The 26,089-nt window shown below is 32.2% G+C and overlaps 1 protein-coding gene across 1 annotated transcript in view; it reads left to right on the forward strand.

Annotated features, from left to right (window-relative positions):
* Positions 1-3,716: 3,716 nt before the first annotated feature.
* Positions 3,717-26,089, forward strand: part of LOC118188528 (uncharacterized) — a 40,539-nt gene continuing 18,166 nt past the window's right edge. Inside the window, exon 1 of the mRNA XM_035358974.2 lies at positions 3,717-4,231. Coding sequence (XP_035214865.1) covers positions 4,159-4,231 — 73 coding nt within the window. The 5' untranslated portion in view covers positions 3,717-4,158. The remainder of the gene's footprint in view (positions 4,232-26,089) is intronic.

Below are 26,089 nucleotides of genomic sequence, written 5' to 3' on the forward strand. Positions count from 1 at the left end.
GCATTTTTTTGAGTCGCGAAAATATGCCTACAAGTAAATTGTCACCTAATAAATAAACTGAGTTATTACTCACAAACTTTCGAAATTCCAAATATTATAGAATGTTTTACATAATGATTCAGTGTATATATTTTAGAGTTAATTTATATTAAATTTACCTTAGCAATAATTAGGTCATCATTTTGTCTCTCAAGAATTTTATCAAAAAAAAAAAAAAACTAGATGATCACATTGCCTCAGTTTTTTATTTTTATTTGAAATAACTAACCAATTAACGGAATAATTTTCTCACACAGATTAAATATATGTTATCTCAAGTTTTCATTACCAAAAATATTTATGAAATGCAGCATTTAAGAAATATGACAAATCTCTCTGTGACAGAGAATTTTTAGTCCAAAGGGGCTTTGTCCCTGAATGACTATTGTTTTCGTTTTGCGATTTTGCTTCGGAACTCTATAAACGGCGTGTCACTTTTCAAATCGTTGCCACCAAATACTATTGCCCTGTATTATATTTGAAGAAATTAAATAATGAAGAATCTGCGTAAATGTATGTATGTTTCTCGCATTGTGATTAAACAACAGTACCTAGAGTCATTCAATTTTGAATGACGTAATCCTACTGCGAATATGGGCATCTGAAAGCCCAAATTTGAAATCTGCAATTTGTTTTATTATCAATTTCATAATTTGTAAAACTTTAACGAATTTTTGATTAACAAACTCAACGATTTAAAAGCGAGCAAAGGCAACATTCTACGGGGAAAAGCAACCTTTCTATCTCCAGCGCACAGAACTGTATATCGGAAATTCTAAAGGTATGCTCATTTTAAAATTATTTTGCGACATTGCTGTTAAACTGAATTTTATGGTTTAAGTGCAAATAATATAATATTTAATAAATAAAGGTAACACACAAAACGCTAAAAAAATGCACCTTTGGACGTAATTTAAAATCTGAAACCATTCAGATTTTTTCCCCCGTTTGTTTTAATAATTTAATTTGTGCATTACAAATAAATTTTCCCTTTCCCAAAAATTTTATGTTCTGAAGTTTACATGTGGATCATTCAAGTCATATTTCGCTCTAGGGCAAACTTTGCAAAATTTACATTAACGACAGTTATTGTCTGTACTTAGCTCGCTTGCATGTAACTTTAACTAACTTCCAGCCAATCAATGCTCGAGTGGCTAATGCCGAAAAACATGAGTTGGTTTACACTGGGTTCTCTGTGTTGGATGCGCTCATGGCCATTCAACCACGGGTTGAATCTCTACCAATTTGTAAGGCATTTTGTGATTTCCCTTATAGCAATTATATTTTGTTCCTAATAAATAAGTTTTCATACTGCTTATTTCTTCTCAGTATCCGTTATAATGATTCGTTCAATCCAGAAGGATGAATTACGCGAGAGTAACGTTAAATACTGTGATTTCATGACAGAACTTATACTTATTTATAAGAAGTAGTTAATGATGGTGAATTAGCTTCTTGTTGTTGAAAATATTCTTTCCGCAATGTTTTGGGTTCGACGCGGTAATGACATCTAGGGAATAAGTGAGTGTTAACATTCATTGATAAGAACATTCTAGTGCCTAAATGAGTGAGCAGCTATATTTGTGAACTCTTACAGGTTGTTAGCCAGTTGTGTATTTAGTTGAATTTGAACGTCTCGCGTCTTGCATTTATTTTTATCTTAACCTTAAGTGTAGTATTAACAGAGTCGATGCAATCGCGCCGTGCGACAGAATTTAAGGGCGGCAAAATTTTTAGAATTTAGAGAAACACCGAGCAGCAAAATTTTTAGAATTTAGTAGAGGCACTAGATACAAAAATTAACGGACGACAAAATCTCTGAAAATTACGGAGGCACCGGCCAGTGGAATTTATTTCTCGCAGAGATTGCATCGGGCGGCAAAATGCCTGTCACAGGCCCTGAGTGTTAATAAACAATTAGTTCTTGTTATTTAGTTAATCTTTATTTCTTGTTTGGGCAATAACTCGCCTTGACATATATGTAGCTAGGAAGCACCTGCAACCTACAATTTAAGAGCTATAGCCCCATGTACATAAATACTGACGAAATGCTTACAGAAAGACCTCCACGAAAGCATCCTTACCCGCAGGCAACTGACCGTAACGTACTTTATCATACTTTAATCATATAATCCAAATTAGTTATCCAAAATATTGGCCCCCAGCTGATACTAATGGACATGATCGAACTACTAATAGTCAGCAATCAACTCTATTTCGACCACTGTTAGGTCAACTTGGATTATAACATTGCTGAATTAATCAAGAAGTTATCACAAGGATATGCGGCTTAACACTTAATTTTCCCCTTAGAGTTAAGTCACTTAGCTTGTTTGTTACCAGTTTTTAAAAGGCCAGCCACTGGACTTGTCAACGTTTTAACTTATAATGCCCAGGTTGTGGTTTAATAAACTTCACATTTTTTTATTTTAATATTATACTTTTCTTCAGATTTTGAGATATTGCTAAGATAATTTTTAGTAGCTATTGAAGTTGGTATTTCTTTGAGATACATAAAGACTGGCTAGTAGTTAACTAAAAAAGGAATTGTTCCAGAAATAACTTAATATAACAAAAGACAGGAAGTTAATGCAGTAGACAAGATCTCTACTGAACTTTTTTGGAATTTCTAATTAATGCTTTCAGTATATTTAGACTAATCACTTGGAAGCACTGAGCGTTTTTTGAAAAAAAAAAAAAAAAAAAAAAATTAGAAGATTGCTTAATTATTTTTTCCTCTTATTTTGTAAAATTTTGGAGCTTTCATGGGGCTGGATTGAAGAGCCTTTGATTATAAATTCTTTTTTTTTTCATGAGTTCTTTTAAAATACTAATTAAGCATAATGTAATTAAGACACAATAATGACACAATTTTGTGAATTAACGCTGATTTTTGTTGTTTGATTTCTGAATCAGTAAGCATAATGTTTTTAATTTTTCTATGACTGCCTACCAAATATTTTCTCTATACATCACTAGCATTTCCCTCTATTTTCATTCCTCTCACAAAACTTAAGTTATTGGTTTTTTTTTAATAATAATCAATTTGATTTCTTTTGATAATATTTTTACTTCTTTAGTTTAATATTACTGAACAATTTTATTTATTCAGTTTATTAAACAGTAATAAACTTACTTGAACTTATAACTTAATGATTTGCTTACTTGAATATGGATAGCCTCCTTTGAAGCTGACCGCCTGCTGTTCTGCCGCTTGTCTTGTTCACGTTAAATTAATGTTTTTAATTGATAATGTCATTTTAAATGCAGCAATTAAACAACGCATCTTCTTGGTGATTCGATTCTATTCGAAGTGATTTCTCCAAATAGAATGAATATTTCATCTTTTTAAATTATTGCATGTTTATTTAGCTTTTTGCAAAGCACGTGAGGGCTATCTGCCATTTAAAATTATTGTATTCCCTTTAATAATTTAAAACGCACCTATACAAAGGGATTCAAAAGTTTTACATTATCATTTTACTTAGGATAATATTTATTTCAAAAATTATCTTCTCGATTATGTTTTATTCCAGTCTTGGTCGATAGATGGTGTTACTAATGCTCGACGCTGGAAAGGGGGGGGAATACTCAAAGTTTGGAAACAAGTTGCATAACCTGTTTCTGTTATTCGTGCGGGAAATGTTAATGTTTTAAAGTAAAAAAGGCTTGAAAGAGAAAGTTACAGTCAAGGTTGATGTCGGAAGTTTAGCGGTCACCATTATTCGTTCGCGCGTAGGGTTTTGTTAAAACAAAATAAAGGTGGGATGTCAAACTCTTTTGGATAATGATGCCTGAGTTTGTTTCGTCATAGACCTGTAGTTTCCTCTGATCTACGCTGGTCATGTTCAAGGTATCTGTTGTGAATTTACCGCTCGCAGCGTGGTATAAGTAGTAGTAAATAAACATTTATACGTTTGCATTTTTTAAAAGCAGGGGGGAAGGAAATCAGTAAATGACTACTCTCTACTACATTTCAAAGATTTGTATCACTCTTTGTATATAGTTTATTGGAAGAGTTTTGCCGATGAAAGAAAAAACAAACTATGGAACTGGAATGTTTATAGAAGAATATCAGTCATTTTGTAAGATAGGAGAATAAGCACGGAAATCTCAGTTATGGATTTGGAATATACTCTCTTCGTTATTTGTTACATGGCTTTATTCACATGTTCCAGAGAAATACCACTTGGTAAGTAATTTAGATATTTAACTAACTGTGGAAAAGGGTAAAGTAAAAGGTAAAGATGCCAACTATAATGTGGATTCAAATCCCAAATCTGCGAAATTTTATGATTTTTTTTTTTTTTTTTTTTTTTTTTTTTTTTTTTGTAACAGTGACCTTCTAGTTTAATTATTGCATAGCATTTTATGTATTCTGTATCTAAGTTCATTTGATACCTAATTTAACCGGAATATTACACGTATTTTTCGACACTAGGGTGGCACAAAACACGGGATTAGAAAAATCAGTTTGTTCGTAGAAAAAACTATTATTTATAAGTTTTTCCTAAAAGGTTCTCAGAACGAATAGTGTTTATTTTTTCAGATTAAGTTGTGCAATTTCTTGTTTGAAAGAAAAATAATATTTACTGTAACCGGTATTGTACGCATGTTCTGCTTACAGCTAACTAAATTTATTCTTCATTTTTCCGTTATTAACAACATGCATTTTCTTATCGATTTCTCTGTTTTTACGTGTGTAATGTAAATATGGGCCTGTTTCGAACGAGAAGTCTTCCACAGAAGCATTTATCACTGTAAATAGATAACTTCGGTTTTCTTTGTCCTAATTTAAAAGTCCATTCCTATCCGTCTTTCCGCCAGTTACAGTTAAAAAGAAAAAATCTATTTAAAATTTCGCTTATGATTTACTTGTTTTCTTTTAAAAAATATGCAGCTCATTAAATGAATATGCTAAGTCAGAAAACACGTCCTTAATCGGAGCTATTACATAATAAGCTATTATGTAAAAATTAAGAATTTAAAAAATAAAATTATAAATTTGTTTTAGCGAAAGTTTACATTTTACTTACATTTGAACTGTTACTTAAGATTCTAAAGTACGCATTTTTAACATATAATAATTACTTAATATCTTTTGTTATTTTTGAATAGTTTTTTTATGAATTATTAAATTTTGATACAATGTGCCCTTATAAGGAAACGATACCTTGCATAACAGTAAACAAATGATTTTATGAATTGTTACATTTGTTCAAAGACATCGGATAAGAAATGGCAATATTTTATTTCAAATTTCCTGGAAACAGAATAGCTAAGCCTTTAAAAAAAAAAATAAAGAAATAAAAAAATAAAATAAAGAAATAAAAAAAATTAAAAAAAAAAAAACAGAAAAATATTACCAAAAGATATATTTTATTGATATAAAAACGTAGAGTTTTTCTATATGATATTTGAAGCAATTATTAAAAGTAAAATAAGCAGATCTTTTTTTATCTGCTTAAATATTCTTTTGAGTAGTTTTGTTCGGCTATGAAATCCATGAAAATTTCTTCATGGCGGTCTGTTTTTCAGAAAAAGAAAAGCCTTTCCGCTAAAGAGGGAGAAAAAATGCTGTTTATTTAAAAGAAATTCTAATAAATAGCATTTATGGGCATCAACGTTCTATTGCCCATTGAATCATTTGATTCATCTCCTTTTTATATGATTTCATTCTGTTAGCCAATATGATTTAAATTCCCGCTCATCAAATAAATTATATATACAAACTTTTGGTTATTTTCATGATTTTCCACATCTTTCCTAATTATTGTAGCAACATGATCCATTTTTATTTTTCCAGAAATATTATCCATTTATTCCCAAAAGACAACTCCCCTGTTTAACGGAGAAAAAAAAAAAAAAAAAAAAAAAAAAAAACATTTACCTGTTTTCTTCCTTTTAATGTATGAGGTAAGATAAAATTAACCTTCCAAAAAAAGTCTTCCCATAATGTATTTAAAGGTTTAATTATTCCGACAAATGTCCGCCATTTGAAAGGAGATGGAATATCGAAAGCTAGTAAATTAAAAGGTATTAAGAAACAAACTAATAGAGTTATAACCTTTATTTAAAGTGACAATTTTTAAAGGATCAATTTGCATTAGACTTTAAATCAAACTATATCAGTATTTTTACTCATTTTTATGATTGATTTGCGTGAAAATTAGTGCACGCAAAAGAATTACCTTTCAAAATAGGTCTGCTAGCAGTGTTCAGAGATTTAAATTTAAAGAAACATTTACTTTAATAGTATATCCGCTGACAAACACAAAAGTCTAAGCCTACAGTTGATATAGAAGAACATTAAAAGCTGTAAAGGTGGATACAATTATGTTTTAATTAAGATGAATTTTGCCGAAGTGAAGGGCTGAAAGTCTTCTAGCTTAATCCAAATAATAGCACGCATAAGATGCTTTGAAAATCTGATGTTCCTTATCTCCAGAGCTGAAATAATGATTAAAAAATATCAGTCAAAATTCCTTAAAAGAAAAATAAAAGGAAACATGAAGGTGCAAAACAATCATCCCACAATTAAAAAACAGCTCAAGAAAATAATTTAAACAAACAAAAAGAAAAGATTTTTTGTATTATTATTCAAAATCGGATTTTCCAATATTTATGCTCATTTTAATAAAATTTTATCGATAAAATATATATAGAATTTATTATTGTAACACTTCTTAACCTAACTGCATTAAATAAATGCATTTAAATTATTGCTGAGAAGATATTAATTATTGAATCATTGATATTGTATTAAAATATGCTCCTCTTTTAGGTTTCTAAAAATATTTCCGTATTTTATAATTTAAAAAACATTAATCATTTAAATTATTGCTAAAATTTAAAAAACATTAATTCAAATTTTAAATTCTTCCTTAACAAAATATTTTTTGCTTACGTATGTGTAATACTTTATTTATAATTTATTTTAGTCACTTCCAATATATTGTTACGAAATGTCAAGGCGCGGTGAGATGGCTTCCCCGCAAAGCAGTTTAGGGTTGCCGTAAAACGACCAAGGAAGGCAGGGTTGCCACATTTGGCGAGAGATCGTCCATTTGGCGACAGAATTGGCGATATGCCATGGGCTGATGGAGAACCTTCTGGAACGAATTCTTACCGGTTTAGCCCAGAATGTTCTCGAACACCAGCCAAAAGCTATATAAACCCTGCTGGTACGCGGAGAGTTAGTTAAAATCGAGTTGGTGTCTCGTCTAGCGAGTTAGTCCGTGCGGAGACGATCGAGTTGACAGCTGGGCAGCGAGTGCTGAGTGGGTCGTCGAGTGCACCGAAAGAGTCTCGTAGTGTATCGCGGTTAGTGCATCGTCGAGAGAGCGTGTTGAGCTCCGGGAAGCGTAATGGCAAACCGTACATTGAGTTGATCAATGTTAACGAGTTTCGCTTACTGCGCGTGCTCAATGGTCTACCGTTGACGTGGGAAGAAATGCTGGCGACTAAGGTATAAGCAACCCTACACAAGCCTGTTCATTATGTAGGTCTTATCGACTGTTTACATTTGCAATACTACCGAAATTTGTTTGTGCTCAATACATTTGCTTCTGTTTCATTTCATTTTGGTTTATTTTTTTTCATAAACTATATTTAGTACCAGTTATTTATAATAATTTCCTTGATTTTAATTCAATAATTTAAACTGAATTTATTCTTTAATTTGTTAAAGTATATACGAATGGAACGTTTGGTAAATACGCAATTGCTTTTATCCCTCAGAAGTATGATCAATAAAGATTCAACTAATAATATCCTATCATGTTTCCTATTTTGTAATCATTCTTAAACGAAAATTTGCTTATTTATAATCGATATTAACTCTCTAAGTAATGAAGCAACTTACAACCTAACAAGTTTGAAAACTCCGAACGCCCAGATAACAGAATATCAATATCACACCGTATTTATCTTCTTTCAAAATCATACCAAAGCCATAATTGCACCAAATTTTCTTCTGGGCATGCGCAGCATGCGAAATTCGTTTAACATTGATCAACTGAATGTGCAGTTTGCCATTACGCCTCCGGGAACGACTGAACCGAAGAGTCGGGAGCCGTGCTTTGTGTGTCGTCGAGTGCATCGCTTGTTGTAGCGTGGAGAGTCTCGAGAATACGTGGAGTTCCGAGAACGACCGAGCAGAGTCGGGAGCTGTACTCTGTTGATTGCAGTGAAGTTGTCTCCACCGTGATAGCTTGATAACCTGAAAGCTGTGCTGATTGTGTCAGCGTGTTTATAGTAGATCTTCGACGACTGTAAAAAAGGTGACTTTAGAGCTGTCCTGATTAATATTGGCTAAATAAAGTGCGTTTGGATATTTCATCAAGTAGTGTCGTCGTTATTCACTCCAAATCCACAGGAAGCCCGTACGAACGTGAAGGAAGAAAATAACGTAACAACTGGCGTCAGAAGAATAAAAAAACGCAACAATATAATATTGTAAATTAAGATTAAATTTTTACTTGAATGTATCATTAATAATGCGCGTCCCGCTAACTTAAAGGCTTTGTACAAGCAACGAATTTTATTTGGAAGATTTTTCAGGTTATTTGAAATGAAACAGCCAGTTTGATTTCTAGAACATACTCTTTCAGAGGCATAACCAGCCCTCATTTGGGGGTTGCCCATCTGTTGAAACGGAATTTCCCCAGACAGGGTAATTTGCTACGTAATAGAATAGCTCGCTCAAATTCAAACCTTTGAAAAAAAAATCAACATTTTTTTCTCATTTTTAAACTAAAATCAATTAAATTAAATTTATTAAGCATTTTTAAAATTTTATGCTTTATGCTTTTATGCCATCTAATATATCGAGTTAATCTTTTTTTATATAAATGTTTCCATTATGTGTGTATCCTTCGAACTAACACACTAATAGTCATACTCTGAAGGCATTGCTCATGTAAACACATTTTATCATTTTACTAACATATCATTTTATTTGAATTAAATTTAAGATTATATAAAAATTAAAAATATTGAAAGAGATTCAAGGAAAATTGGAAAGCTATAATGCTCACAAATTAAAAATTTATTAGTTTCGCTAGAACATGCTATTCAGACTCGCGCCAATCCTAATCGGCGGCATCGTGCATATGTCTAGGGAGCGTCTTTATGCAGCAGTGACGATATTAAAGGGACATTGCTTATGTTAACATTTAAAATGAAGCATTATTAGCATAATAATATGAAAAACCAAAAAAAAAAATTATCTTTTAATTTGTCTAAATATGCAAACATTTTGTGCTTTGTTAAAACCCACACTCAAACATATTTATTGATTACATATTATTATACATATATTTAAGTTATAAAAAGCTGCCCAACGGGCATAGTGGTTCGCGTTGCCGAATGCAGTGCCGAAGGGCCGGGTTCAAATCTCGGAGAAGGCAAGGATGTTTGTAAATGTATTGTGTCCGTGCGGCATGGGGCACTCTAAATATGCGAGGCGAAAGTCCTCTCGAAAGGTTTGATGGTAGGGGAAGAGGGGTGAGAGACGCTCGGACCCTTTTCCCAGGATGCTGTCCATCAAAATTGGGGGCGAAACTGAGCTAAAGAGCACTGTCACCTGTAAGGTGCTCAAGGTTGTTGCCAACGGCAGGTGTATCTTGTGCTCCTTGCCAAGAGGAATTTCGTGGGCTTGGGCTGACTGACACGTGAGCATTAATTAGAGCATTAGTCAGAAACAACAACATGTTATGAAAATGTAACAGTGCAAGCGAAATACTACACTAAACGCATTGGATATCAAATATATTACTGAACACTATTTATTATCTTAAGATTAAAAACAAATTAATTTAGATATCTAATAAGGCTGAACTGATAAGTTCGCAGCGTAGTTTATGGCAAGGTTCAAGCTGTGATTACAGCAGGGCATAAAAAATGCTCTATGGCTGATATTTAGGGATATATCCAAAATTCTTTTTTGTACACCGCTGTGTTGTAGACAACGATGTAGCTTAGAGTTTCAACCGACAATGCTACATTTCCTCCAAAAGTTTGCAAAAAGTGCAGTTCTTGCATAAGATCTATAGTATTTATATCGCTTTGATTTTTATCAGTTAATGCTTTTTGCAGTTTTTGGCAAAGTTGAGCCGGTCCTGTAAATATATGTGAACGAAAATACGTGATGTCGATGTGTATGTAAGGGTAGACGCGATCAACAAATTGTTTAGTCCTTATTTTGTGTCTTCTGTTGCAACCATAGTAATTTGTGCAACATTTATTGTTTTTGTAATTTTTTTTTCGGTGATTGATTGTCGTTATTGTTATTCTACATAAAAAAGGTAAGTGCAGTTACATATTATGTTAAAATTAGGTTAGCTTTTTAATTCAGAAAAAGCGACGATTTGAGCATAATTACTCAAAAAAAAAATTTTTTTTTTTTTTACATGAACCATTTGTTTATTAAACTAAAAATTATTATCTTTCGAGGAAAAAGGATTGACATATTTACGGAGTACCGCTGAATTTAAAATATACCGACCTGACATTTGAAGAAATAAAAAGGTGTTCTGAAATCAAAATCCATTTTCAGATTTTAAGCTAGATGGAAAACCGAAGGAAAATGTTCCGTTATTTCATTACGTCTTAAATACATACTTTAAATTTGATTTATTTACTTTAATAAACAAAAGAGTATTACCACCTTCTTGAATTATTTGGTATTGATCTAATTGTTCATATATTTTCCAAGGAATGGTTTAAGATATATTCAGTTTTTCAGAAGTAAGGTAAAATATTTCGAACACTGACTTTTCGAGTGTTCTTAAGAAGTGTTTCACGTAATAGTTCTTATAATAGTTATTTTCTACTTTTATTTTTACTTCCGCTTTTTCTGTTTTCACTTTTCCCCAGATGTCGGAAGAAAAACAGAAAAAAACTATTTGAGAATCAGAATGCAATGAAGAAAAAGGAAGTGAGATGAAGAGTGAATAAACCATAACTTTAAAATTACATAGTTTTTCCAAAACCTAGAGAACAAACAAGCTGACGCTACTAGCACTAGTTGTTCATCAAGGTCTCAGCTGCCATTGAAATTGCCAAAAGAAATTAATAATCAGAAAGAGTTAGAAAGTGTTTTTACCCGGGAATTACCTTAACTTCAATGCAGCCGGTCGGAAAAACAGAAGAAATACTACACTTTCTGCAGTAGATACGCATTTTCCTATGCCTGATCATTCCGGATTATGCCCAAGTCCATTATTGCCAAAGTCCTAGGTAGTAACCTTTATCGCCTCCAAAATGTCGCCAAACTACCAGTTACCATATTCCAAAGATCAGCCGTAAATTTTTTTAGATGTACTTTTGTCGAAGCTTGCCAAACAACAAAAGAGTTAAAAAGTTGCTAAATTCTGCTGGAAAAAATGTATGTTTATCGTTTCTATTGCAAAATTTTTAACAGTTTCCACAACACAAAACTGAGTAGTTCTGAATTTAACGAATAGAACCACTTAAATGAGCACTTAAAACTTCATGAAAGACATAAAATGCATTTGCGGAATCTACATCTTTGGTCCGATTTCTTAGAACGATTACGAAAGAATAAACCTGTTGATTCGGAATTTAAATATTTATTTAAAAAAAAAAAGAAACTAAGCATTGGCGCGAATTTATTGAAAGAATTATCTACGCCATTCAGTTTTTAGCCAAACAAAACTTAGCCTTCTTTGGTTCCAGTAACAAGTTATTCGAAAGAAATAATAATTTTTTAAAGTGTATAGAAATGATCACAAAATTTGATCCTATCATGTCTGTATATATTAATAAAATTCAAACTCAAAAAATATGCTTCATTACCTTGAAGATAAAACTCAAAATGACACAATTAGCTTATTAGGGTATAATATAAAGCAAATTATTTTAAGTAAGGTCAAACAGGCAAAGTAATTTTCTATTTTACTTGATTGTACCCCTCATACCAGATATCAAGAGCAGATATTAATTGGTATGAGGTATCTTAATTTAGAAAATACATACATGAGTATTGAATAAAAGTTTTAGTATTTTGTGTTACAACAGATACGACAGGTGAAGGACGAATAACATTCTTATTAAAGAATTTAGAGGAAAATGGTTTAGATATTAGTAATTTACGCGCCCAAAATTACAACAATGGTTCAAACATGAGAGCAATTCTCGAGTAATTAAGCTCAAATCGTTGTTTTTCCAAATTAAAAAGTTAACCTAAGTTTAACGTAATATGTAACTGCACTTACCTTTTTTTTATGTAAAAAAACAATAGCAACAAGCAATCACAAAAAAGATAAATGTTGCAACAAATTACTACTATTGCAGCAGTAGACACAAAATAAGGATTAAGCAATTTGCCGAATGCGTCTACCCTTACATGCGCATCGGCATTACGTATTTTCACGTTCAAATAAGACAGAAGAGAACACCAGAGACGAACTCCTGTCCAAGTTATAACTTTAAGTCAAATAAGACGGTCTGCTAGGAGGAAGGTGCACTCAGATCTGGCAATCTCGAGGCTGCCTTAACGCAGTTGAACGCCCCAGCACCTAGAGTCGATCCAAGGAGCCACTAACCTATCGGTCGAGCCGACGAGCTAAGACTAAGCTGAGTCGGCAAAATACTCAGCAACTCACATTCTACGTCCCCGTTCTGGAAGGATGGTCATCAACAACCCGGGACAACAGAACGAAGTCACTTAAGCACTGTCAGACAGACCGGGCCACCAATCCGGCCTGCTAACACTACGTCATGGTATACAGATGTTGGCTTTAGGCGCCTCCAGGGGAAAACCAAGGGAGTATATGAATATGTAGTTTTGAGGCTCCAGGCGCCCACTGGAAACCTTAAGCAGTTTAAAGGCTTGCTGAATCCACCAACTGCACTGACGGAGGTGTTTCTCCCCGGACAACCATGAATATCTGACTATATAGTTCAACCACAACCAGCGGAACGGCCGAGAACGCCATATGATCCCTGTTGAGCCTAAAACAGCCATCGCTAGCGATGACTTCAGTCCTGCGGAGGTTGATTTTAAACACCCGTGGCCGAGACTGCCTAAGTAAAGATCCTAATCACTAGCTTCCCAGGTTTTACCCGAGTCGACCTCGTCGGAGGAGCGTTCAAATAGGAAAAGAAATTTTCTGTTCAGACAGGCAGCGAGACGAACTGCTTGTTTTAATGATTGCCCGGCGTCGTCGTGAGCCGCTCGACCTTGCACCTGTTGTCGGCGCTGTCCTGATGCTATTAATATCTTTTTTTTTTTTTTTTTTTTTTTTTTTTTTTAAAGCTTAAAATTGCTGTTATGGACCATAAAGCTGAGTTTTGATTATGCTTTTTTTTTTTTTTTTTTTTTTTTTCAAACGACGAAATGAATTAAATTTACATTATTTATTACATATTAGTTTTATTTTATTAGCCCAAAGGGGCGTTAGCTCAAAAGTGCTATTAGTCTCGAAACCGCATTTTGCGTTGAATCACTAAAAGCGTTGAGGCACACAAAAGTGAGAAATAGTAGGTAATTGTAATTAACTTCGACTATGTTTTAATGATTTAAGAATTAGTATCCGTTTCTTCCTGATATGAAGTTAGAATATTCAACTTTTATTATTACAGATTATTTAGGTCTTCTGATGGAAAATATTAAAACTCAAAGTAAAATTTTATTTGCACACAATTGGAAATTATTAAGATAAGTCTGTGTTTCGTAAGTTTGAAAATATAAATTGCTCCACATTCCCTGCGGTATGCAACATCATATGCAGCTTCATGTAAAAGTTATTAGAAACTGATTCTCAGCCGTTACGTCTTTATCATAACTAAATTAATCATATTCATTAAAAAGATAGCAATCAAGTAAGTTTTGGTTTTACTCGGAAAATAAGCGTCAACGTTTTGTTTTAATTTTCTCTCTTTTCCTTCAAGGCAAAAAAAAAAAAAAAAAAAAAAAAAAAAAAAAAAAAACCCTCCAATATCATAAAATGAATAACTAATAATAGAATCGCTATTATCATATTAAATAAACAAGTAACTACCTTATTACTTTGAAGTTATAATAGAAAAGCTAATATGTCGCTTGAAGACTAAATGTTGTTTATGCATAGAGAACTAGAACTTAGATGTTAAAGCATTATTTTTTGCGACAGCCATTATACCAGGTTTTCGTGAATCATGATACAAACTTTACAGCTTCCAAAGAAAAGAAAGTTATTACTACGTAAAAAATGCAAAGATTTTGTTTCCATCTTAATAAAAATCGAAATAACTGAATTAACAGAAGACTTTTCTGAACTACCGCGACTGAAAACTCTATCTCTAATTAACTAGTAACAGAACGTTTTGGTTTACATGTAACTTCCTGTGTGACTTAAATAGGTGTATACATTTAAAACTTGGCAAATGAGCAAATATATGCACATACATTTAATGAAGAAAATTTTGGAAATTTCTCCCAACAATAATTTCAGTCACCGAGTGTAGAACTGGAGCTGAATTACCATTATTTCATGATTTCAGCCGTTCAACTACTGATCAGTCTAAAGAAGAGAGATCCGAATCCCGCCTAAGTAGATCATTTCTTCAAAGACTAATGCTAATTTGTGGTTGAAATTTACAAAATTTTATTCATGAACTTTGTTTTAATATGCAGATTACACATACACACACACGCACAAAAAAAAATGTTTGTGAATTCTTTCGAAGTTCATAAAATTTCTTTAAAATTAAGTCATTGTAAGACAGAATTTTGGATTCTTTCAGAGCTGATGTGTTTCTTTGCATTTGTAATTTGCAGAAAATTACAATTTAAAAGATAAAGAATGCAGTTTAGACTACAGTTTAGAATGCAGTTTAAAAGTTACTTATATCTTGTTAAAGCTTACTTTGGTATAATATTATAACACCCATACTTAGTACGAATTCGAATGAATATTTTATGTTAAAAATTTTATGCGAATTTTTTTTCTACGAGTTTTCAGACACACTGATAATTTATCTCTAATAACATATTAAATTTAATTTACGCGCATGATTTATAGTGATATGTATAAGAATTAAGGCATTCAGAGTTCTCCTTGACTGCAAGCTCATTTTTAATAGAAATCTATGCTCATCTTCTTAAACAAGAAACAACGCTCAACAATAACAATTTTTTATTACTTAACTACTATGGACCTAGATGTTACGCATCAGAATATACAAACAAATATTTTCTTTCTTTTAGCACAATTACTGAAATATGCCTTTATCACAAATCAATGTTCATTATTAAATGCTAAAACGAAACGCACGTGAACCTAAGCGAAGTTTTAATTTCATAATCCTTTCCTATGAGATCTCTTAACGAATCTTAAAAGGGGAAAAAGGGGGGGAATCTGAAGTTAAAAATTTGTGATATGTAGAGAGATGTTTGAATGAATTTTTAAAATTCCAAGAAATTTATGATTTATTTATTATTTAAAGTTTATTGACTTATTTAAAAATTTTGATAAAAAAAAGATAAAGAGAGAGACAAATATTTTTAAAATTGGATTATAAAATAAAATGTAAGGGGCTAAAATAATTGAATCTTTTTGCTTAATTGAAAAGCACCAGGCTATACGTTTTTTCTGCTTATTAATTATAACTGAAACTAAATGAAGATTTAATGAAACATAAAGTAATTAACCGAAGCTTATGCTAAATATTATTTTCCTCTCACTTCTATAATATTCTTTGAAGTGGCGAGTAATAAAACTTAATTTCCAAATGCTAAATGTTCGATATAGTGAGAAGGAAAGAGTGAGTTTTGGAATCCCTAAGAATTATGAAGGTAACGATATTGTCTACTACCTACTCCTCATGGACTATGAAAAAATATGTCTTTCTCCCCTTCCCCAGTTCGAAATTTTTGACCGCATAGGATTTATGTCTCATTTTCTTTTAGCTCAAATTTCAGATTCTACAGCTAAGACTAGAGCCGTTGAGCTTTACATGAAATCCTTACTAATCAGTAGAAACTGTATTGAAACTGAAATATTTTCTTTGATTTACGCTAAAGATTAAAAATTATTTCTGAAAAAATGTCATTTTATGCATCACAATTTTTTTAAATTGGTACTTTTTTTTTTTTTTTTTTTTTTTTTTTTTTTTTTTTTTTTATAATTCTGAGATGCATCCAAATTTTCCGAAATTTTTATGCACCTGAATTTTTTAAAAATTGGTTCGTTTTTTATATAATATTCGGCGTTGTGGAGGGGGTGTCCGGATGCTTCCCTAGCTACTCGACCTTTTGATGATCAGCTTGATTGTTTTCAAGCTAATTTAAATGTTTTCCTGTAGGACTGCTTAGCTCCTTTTAGAAAAAGGTTCTTTATATCATCTTCATCAAATTCTTAGCATCCTCTTATTTAGCTTTCGTCTGTTGATTTTTTCCATGTGATTTTTGAGCTGCATACGAAATAGGATTGTCTGAATTAATGCTCTTCTTAATCCCTTCAAATGATGCATATTTCCAGCCTGTTCGGAATTTCCTCTATCACTCAAAATGATGTAGCATTACTAATACGTGACTCATTTATATTTACTGTTCAAAATAACTATAAAACAGTAAACGTCATGCAATATTATTTTGCTCTTTAATCCAGTTTCCGCGAAAGTAATCTTTGTAAAGCTTAAATTACTAAAATTCAGTATCTACACAAAACAAAGAGAAAGGGATTTAGAATGTACACTGTTATAAAAATCATATTTTTATCTAGCTACTGATATCATCTGGTATCTGTTTTAATAATTGTAATTTTATTCTGTTAGCAACCGTTCTAGATGTTCGTTGAGAGTGAACTACAACTATACTAAGTAACCCTCTTATTGTGCAAATTAAATCCGATTGACAATATTTTCTGCAACTCCCTGGTAAAGGGAAATTCTGAATATCTAGGTTGCCTTTTGCTGTAGGTCAAATAGTACGTGTTAACTGAAAGGCAAGTGCAAAGATGTTATTTTTTAGCTTATCGTATTTGATTTCAACTGAAATTACACAGATTAGGAAAAAAAATTATTTTCATAAAAGAGAACAGAATTTTTTAATTTTTTTTATTATTTTAGGTTTATTAATCTTATTTCATATGCTGCTGATTAAGTTCAACTGTGTGGTTGAATTCTTTAGAGCTATTTGGTAATTTTTAAATTTAAAAAAAGGAGTTTAATCAAGAGTGTAATCTTGCTGTATAAAACGAAATTTTACTCACCAAATTTCATGATTTATGCTTTACTTTATTTTAAAAAAATTATTATATGTTTCTTTGTTTTACATCTAGGTAACAAAAAGTATAAGTCTGAATATAAATGGGCAATTTTAAAATAAATACTGATCCTGGAAAGTCATATAATTTCTCTGAGATAAGCTCAAACATTTGTTTTTACAAATCTGATGGTTAAGCAGGGATTATCTGAAACCGGTTTATCCTTACTTTAGAGAAAATGTACCTTTAATGAATCAGATGGATATCATCTCAGATGCGGTCAAGAAAGGAAGAATGACGTTAGTTATGTAAGGGAAAGTAAATGGGTGTGCTAAAGGTCTTAACCCTTTGACTACTAACGGGACATATGTGTTATAAAGTCTTCTAGTACGTTTTGAAAGCATACTCTGTAGACCCTACTAAAAAGACGTAAGTAGCGAATTCTAGCTAGGTTTTGGAAGAACATATGACTGCAGAAGAAGGTTTAAATAACCTTTTTATTTGAACTAAACAGAAACGCACTGAATCAGTGCTCACAATTTACCACTACTTGTGGCTAAGTAACTTGAATAGAAAATAAAATAGATAATCTCAACAAAAGTAAAAATTAGCTACGCGACTGGCTCCTTCTTTATTTAAACCACTAAATCGGCTGCACACAGTAAAGCCGAGCCTAGAATATCAATATGTTCTAAAGACAGTGGCTAAGCACCAACTATTCACGAACAAAGCTACTTCAAACATGCGGCATAAATTCGGAACCAAATTTCCTACTACTAACTCTTAATAACTGCTGCTTAAATATTGATTCCGAACTCACTTATAGTTATTTGCATACACGTCATTAAATTTTACATACTGGCAGGAAACTGAAATCAGCAGAGAAAGGAAAGTTTGTAAAACTAAAAATAATTGGTTAGAATAAAATAAGGTCTTTATAATGTCCCACTAAAAGTTTCAAAATTACCGCTGGGTTACAAAGTACTTAAAATCTCCTGAATGGTGGGAATCATCTTCCAATAATTGGAAAATCGAGACGCCCCTGTGCTCGTTGTACACAAATGAACATTGAGAAAAGAACAAATATGAGTTGTCCAATGTGTAATGTTGGGTTATGCAAAGAATGCTTTACCCTGTACCATACGAAGTAAAATCTATTTCATATAATAAAGTTTTCCAGAATAATAAGTGTGCTTATAGTAAGTCGATCGCTACGTGTGGGACATATGTATCACATCATTAATTACGGCTGGGACATATGTGTCCCAGCCTTTGGCTTGAAAACCTTTTGTCAAAAAAAACACAAATGCTAAATTTACTTTATTTATGACATATTTTGTTCACTTGGATAGGAAACGGGGTAATATTTTTAAATTCGTAGTCAAAGAGTTAAAAAGTGATATTTTTTTAGAAGAAAGTTGTTTTTACATCTTGCTGAATATCTATCAATATATCGGGAAAGAAATGGAAACATTTCTTGCCGGTTATTTTTCTTGTTAATTTCGCAGAAGGGCACCAGAGGTGTTTCAATAAAAACTAAAATAGAGCTACAAAGAGAGTTCTCACTTGCTGTTTACTGTAAATCAGTAGTTACCAAAATGTGTACACGGATGTGCACGGTACCAAAATGAAGACAAAATATATAGGACGCATAAAGTTTCAAGAGCTCTTTTATGCATTATTAAAGAATTTAATAATATTAGTATAACTTTTTTGGATTATTAATAACATATAACGACTTATAATTGAAAGTTAAATTATCATTTTTAGATGATTTTATCTATCTGTTTATTAACATTTCATTATTATATTATTTTCGTCTAGGAGTCTCCTTTCCCTCCTTCCCCAAGATCTAAGATGCATGTAGATCATGAAACTGGAAAGCTTGGGAAACACTGCTGTAAACAAATAATGCATTCTAATTCTAGCTGAACAGCACTAACTAGCACTGTCATTGTTTATGAAAAGTATTTTAGTTTTTAAAAGCTTTGTACCTTCTAACATGAAAGTAATTTCTTGAACATGTTAAGAATAAGGAAGGTTCGTGTGTCTATTTAATTGAATTTGGCAATGCATATGGGGGCTAGCTCACGAAGGCATGCTTTCCTGAAGAATTTTCTAGGGAAAATAAGTTCATATTTACATTACACTTAAGGAAAACCATAAAAATGATAACATACATTGATAAGCTGTAGGAGGTCTTGCGTCCCGTTTCCCTAACGTGCCTTCGTGGTGTAGTGGTTCTGCACGCCGGTATTCCAGAGGTCCGCGGTTCGATTCCCGGCGAAGGCGATTGCTACTTTTTTCATATCTCCGGTTTCCAAAAAATACTAATATCTCTACAGTGGCGCCCGAATTAAAAGGGTGTGGATGATGAATCGCCAAATCCTGGGTGAGGTTCTCCTCACCCAGGATTTGGCGATTGGGTCCCCTTAAAACCCCAGTCGCCCTCTAAAAAGGGGAGTATATAAGGTATTTCTCCCCGAACTAAAAGGTGGTGGACAATAACTCGTCACCACAAAAATTTGGCAATCGGGTCCGCTAATCCCCAGTCCCCGTTTAAAAGGGAAGGTATTTTCTCCCTCTTTCCAGTATGCCTTCGTGGTGTAACGGAAGCACACTCGGCGCGTATTCGATAGTTCGAGTCCCGGAGAGAGCATTGCTCACTTTTTACATCTCCTTCAAAATAACCTAATGACTCTACAATGTAATTAATGAAAATCATTTGAAACTAAAATAGGATTTGGATTAGTTACCATTGTTCCATTGTTATGAATAACATAGAAACAATTTGAAGATTAAATCCGATAATCTCTTAAGATGGCTGCACAGCCGAAAAAAGGAAAATATAATTCATAGTATTTTGATTCTCTTTCCTTTATAAATGCCGAATATCAGTTTGCCATATACTTGATCAAATACTGAATAATTGTTTCATCTAGATGATATATTAAGCATGGATTAACATTTACTATAACTACTGATTTTGACTCGCAGCTTTTATTTTTGGGCCAGGAACATAATGTTAATCTACCTTTGTAAACACAAGGATTCTTTTGACGCAACAGCATGACAACGCTTAATAATAATAATAATCTTAACATCGCTAAGAATCATTTTCTGATTTTCCATATGGTTTTTTGCTCAGAGATGTTAAAAGTTGCAAGTGATAAGTCTGAGTAATGCATATGCACAACGTAAATGTACTGTAAGGAAAATGAAACCACAAAATTGCTAATTGACTTCTAATGAACTCTAACGAGTGATGTATCAAAAGGAAAATGACAGTTAAAAACCGATTAAAACTGTAAGATTGAAAGCAATTTTAGTTAAAAGTAATTGTAAGATACTCAGATACTCCATATTCATATAACATAGCATCTGAAATGCAAAACTTGAAATACGTGTACAATACAAAATTCATTGATGTAACAAATATGTCTTTCTTCTCTTAAGCATTTGAAAAAAAGATGTATTTGTAAGATCTAGTTTTCTTGGCTGACACATACTGCTACTAGATGTACTTCAAAGTATGTTAGCGACTTATCAAGACTAGAAGATGAATATAACAGGAAAAAGACCCTTTTATTGAACTCAATTTATTTACAGACGGCACAGGTCTTTGTACTTACAAATCCACCATACACTTGTGGCGATAAAACTAAAGATATTAGTAAACTGAACTACCGACGCCTGCTCTGTTTACATTTAAAGATAAGCTAGTAGTAATTAATTTGTGTAGTCTTGAACAAATATTTAACACTTGTAGAAACATTATGTATTTTTTGGTAAGTAGGCAAGATGAAAAATGAGCAACGCCCTCGCCGGGAATCCAACCACTGACTTCTGGAATACGCGCCCAGCGTGCAGACCACTACACTACGAAAGCATTATAAGAAGACGGGAGAAATATCTTATATACTTCCCCTTTTAAAGGGCGACTGGGGTTTTAGGGAACCCAGTCGCCAAATCCTGGGTATGGAGAATCATCATCCACTGCCCATTTAGTTCGGGCGCCACTGTAGAGGCATTAGGATTATTTTTCGAAGCCAGAGAGATGAAAAATTAGCAACGCGAGAATCGAACCGCGGACATCTGGAATATGCACCCAGCGTGCAGACCACTACACTACGAAGGCATGCAAAAAGGTGGGAGAAATACCTTATACACTCAGTAGCGAAACACGCTGTGACTAACCTTTTCACTACCTCAGTTTAAATACACTCTCGTTCACCCTAACTCTTTTACATTCTGGCAAGGAAACGCCAGAGAAATAAGAGATGACAGAAAAGGCTAACAGATTAAAATAACTATAAGTAAAAATAATGTGTATCTCACAAGTTTATCTTTCATAAAATTGCATTTATTCAAATAATTGAATTTTTTTACATTTTCCTCTCTATAAAATTGAATGCAGATGTTTAAACGACTCCCCCCCCCACACAAATTTTCTCACATATTTAAAACGCAGTCTTCCTTTTTCTAACGTTCTCGTATTCCCCCCCCCCTCCTGTACAATTTTACGACTGGACCGTAAACTAAGACGTATTCTTCTTGTGGTGGTTCACTACCAGAGCCGGCGGTAGGTTTTTGTCGGCCGGTGTAATCTCTGCGTCTTCTAAATTCTGCCGCCCGATGCGATTGCACATGTTGCACTGGCTCTGACGCCTGCTCTGTTTACTGAAAGCCTTAGAAAAATTTCAAGTCAAAAGTATTTTACCTATACATTGCATATAATAAAGCAATGTGTAAAACCAATATGGAATTCAACGAGTATGGGATTCTTTCTACGTCATCTTAAGCTGATGTGCCGAAGAATACTCAAACATTCTTTAAATAGTCTATCATTCATATTAACCTTCTGCTGACTGATCTACAACAAAAATATTTCTAAACTGTAAAAATGCATCACTAGTGTTCCGAAAGCGGGAAAACATGATTTATTTTCAAATATAATTTCAGGATTTTGATTCACGATTTTAAACTATTTCTTTTCATCTCTTTTTCTCCTTACGTTGATTGGCCTCATTAGAAGAATACAAATTAAGGGTCTCAGTACCCCAAAATCAATGAAATTACGTATTTTTCAATTTTTTGCTGGAAAAATACCTTAATTTTTTGCTGGAAACCTTAATACCCTTACTATACTGAAGAGAAATTTTGAAATGATCTGAAAATAATAAATGCTATAAAAAGGTTTTTAAAAATTTTGACACCCATTTTAATGTCACCCCTCTCAGTGTTTATTATTTTTTTTACTTCTTAATTTTTTCAGTAACTTACTAAAAATCAGTGTAACTGAAAAGGAGTTTAATTAAATACGACTCCAACTATAAAAAAACTCTGTTTATGTGTATATACTGATTTATTTAAATACAAATTAAAGCTGGAAAAAAATTTTTCACCTTTAAACTGGCAAGTTTATATATTTATACTGAACTCAGCAAACAATTTTATGTGTATTATCAGTCAACTTTGCTATGCTTATTCAAAAATTGAAATTGTCTGTGATTAGACACGAACAGAAAGAGGTGGTGTAATGAAAGTGATCAAGTTTTTGACTGTAGCATTATTGAAATAGTGCTGGAACAAACATTAAACTCTTTAATTAATTAAAATTCACATAAATTAATTTAAAATGCAATTTATATACGTGAACAAATGGATAAAATAAGAGAAGAAATCACATAAGCTGCTGAGTGGTTTTAAATAAAATGTTTTATGTCTGTTAAAACTTCAAATTTTGCTTTTTAAAAAATGAATAAACTGCAAATTAATATTATTAATAATGATTATAAGCGTTTTAGAAAATACATTACAATTAATTCACGCATTAAAATTGTTTTGATCGTCTTTAAAAAAAATCAGGTAAAGAAAAATTCTACTTGCATTTTATCTACTTGCAAAATTCTTCTTGCATTGATTTTTTTGCAATATTTCTAGTCAGATAAGGTTTTAAACAAAAGCTTGTAATTTATGTTCATATTAATTAATTGTGTAGTACTAAGTTTTATTATATATATATATATATATTGAAATTCAGTAATAAAATTTTTAAGAAATTTGAAATGATTTAATGACCGTTCAGACAGTTTACATTCTAAACTGTGTTTTCTCAGTTTGCAATTTTTTAATATATCCTTTTACTTAAAGTCCTAAAACTTGTTCAGATATGTACCAAATTATTTAATAATTTTACCGCTTATTTAATAGTATATACTAAATGGAATCAAGGATGGGTTTTGAAAAATAGTGAAAAGAAAAATTATTGGAAGTGAAAATGTCACTGAAATCATATTTTTTTTAAAGTTTTTATATAAAAATGGGCTTTTTATTTTTTTCTCAGAAACTAATTCATTAATTGAAAAATGGATCCGTAAAGTTATTAAGAACACTTTTATAAATACAATAAAAAATATTGAAAATTGTGGAAGAAGAAAAAAATTTTAATTGTTGAATTTTTGAAAAAAAAAATTAAAATTAAACAATAATTAATAGCAAAAAAAAATCTTTTTCAGCTTAAAACCATTTTGTCTCATGAAAACATTTAATATTGTTCACAAAAGTAGATGAAAGTTCTTAAATAAAAAAAATCATTCAAAAGTACCCTTAGAACGATTAAAGTATCCTTATACACATTTCAAAAAACTTGAAAATTTAAATAACTCGATCGCAACCGAAATTCAATCAATAAATGTGTAGGTTTCTAATTGTGTAGAAGCTTAAAGCAGTGTCCTGCCGACTCGCAAGCGTGTTCAGTCTGAATTAAGGTCACTATGAAGGCTAAAATAATCTTTTCATTAAATTTTTAATTTAAACAGAAGGCCTCACTTGTGCGAACAAACAAAACCCCACCACTTGTGGGCATTTAAAATACACAAGTTTATAAGTAACACAGCTGAAAACTATTCAAAGGGTCTACTTAAGCTGGCTCAATTATTTAACTGTGGGTTTTTGGCGTCGGCTACCAAGTTTACTAAAGTCGGAATAATCTAGGATGTAAGCTGCAGGTAAAATTGCTAAAAGCTCTAAAACATTCAAAACCCTCAACTTAAATACTCAGCAAGTAATTTGGTTTCTAGTGACGGCTACGGAAAGAAGTTGTAGTAAAGGTTTAAATCGTAATAATTGGGAAATTAACATAAAATCCTTACAACTGCAGCAATTTAATAGGCTGTGTTCTGCTGTCGAGAGAAGTTTCTAATGTGGAAGTGTCCTAAAGCATCGATAGTAGGCTCTCATCGAGTCGTTCTTTCACCTGGCAGTCGCATCGTTGTTATTCTGGCCTCTCCCATAACCGTTAAGTTCAAATCACAAGAGCGAGTAGAACAGGAAATTTTACTGATTTCGCATTAACTCTTTATGAGTAGGTGTGATTTATTCAACTTCCGTCTGAGGATAAAAAAACTGTTCCTGAAGCAAAAAATCAAAACTATCTACGTTAAATAACTATAATACCAATTACAGCTACTAAAATCCACACTTCTTTCCAAATATTTTATCATTTGTTAGCCAGGATTATTTCCTATTAACGATGAGATTCTTACAGATCAGGGGATATGTACATGGTAGCTGATTTCGGGTGCTATGTATACAGCAGCAAAGCAATAAAAAAGTAATCGATTCATATTAAGATCTATTCCCATCACTTATGCCTTTCAGTAAACAACATAATTCTCATTACTACCTCGTCATTAATAAATTATAATATACAATTTTTCACAGAATTATGTCCCCAGATGTTGGTAGTATTACAGTATTCTGTGGCAGAAGAAAAGTAAAAAATGCCTTTTGAACATATAGCGGAAAAAGTATAGTTTACAAATTACAAAACGTTTAATATTAATAACAAGCGGATGAAAAGGCTGCTTGTTTGCTTGTCTCAAGCGAAGTATTCCGGATTCGTTCTCAATATGTATAAGAGTTTGCTAAAAACATAGATTTGTATATTTAAAGATATATCAGAGTTTGGCATAGGGTAATAAGTGGATGAAGAGGCAGTGAGCATCCGTGTCATCTAGTTACTAATTTTCAGTATCCCCGTTACTCGTAAACTGCTCGTTTCCCATTGTCTGTTTAGATGGTATTTATTGCTTATCTTCGGTCGTAGAAAGCACTGTCGGCGTTTGATGACTTTGCTCTAAGACACTACAGATATTTCAGATTTTCAAAATGTCATAATGCCTTTACATATCTCAAAAGAACAATAATGTCTTCAATTTTCATATTTAAAAAAAAGTAAATGATATTTTAAATGAATGCATTCAAGATACTGTTTTGTTCTTTTACTTGACTATTTCTAATAATACATAAATAATTACGGAATAATAAAATATATTTGTAATCCATTCTCATATGCCCTTATTAAATCTTTCTCATATGCCCTTATTAAATCTTTCTCAAATATAAATAATCTCAATTAAGCATGAAATTAATCACACAAAACTTTGGACGCATAAAAAATTGCGTGTTGGCAAATATTTCTCTTTATAGTGTAGTTTTCAGCAGCAGAACATTTTCGCAGGACAACCTGGTGTTGAGTACAAAGAGTTATTGAATATTTAAAGTTTACGTAATACGACGGTTGAAGGGATTAATGTGAATTTCAGATTTAAATCGTAAGTAAGCATAAGTAAAGTATTGCAGCACGTTATAAAAAACAATTCAATGATTTAATTCCCATTAAGATGCCATATAAATACCTAATAATGATGGCCAACGACCATGCTATGCTGTAAGTACTGGTTCTCGACCGAACTAATGATGATACAGTTAGAAGAAAGAAATTTACAGTTAGTCATGTCTCATTGTAATCAAAGAGAAAAAAATATTGCACA

The sequence above is a fragment of the Stegodyphus dumicola genome, chromosome X2 (assembly GCF_044657685.1).
Source record: "Stegodyphus dumicola isolate Sdum_Otavi_A_Nest chromosome X2, ASM4465768v1".
Classification (NCBI taxonomy): domain Eukaryota; kingdom Metazoa; phylum Arthropoda; class Arachnida; order Araneae; family Eresidae; genus Stegodyphus; species Stegodyphus dumicola.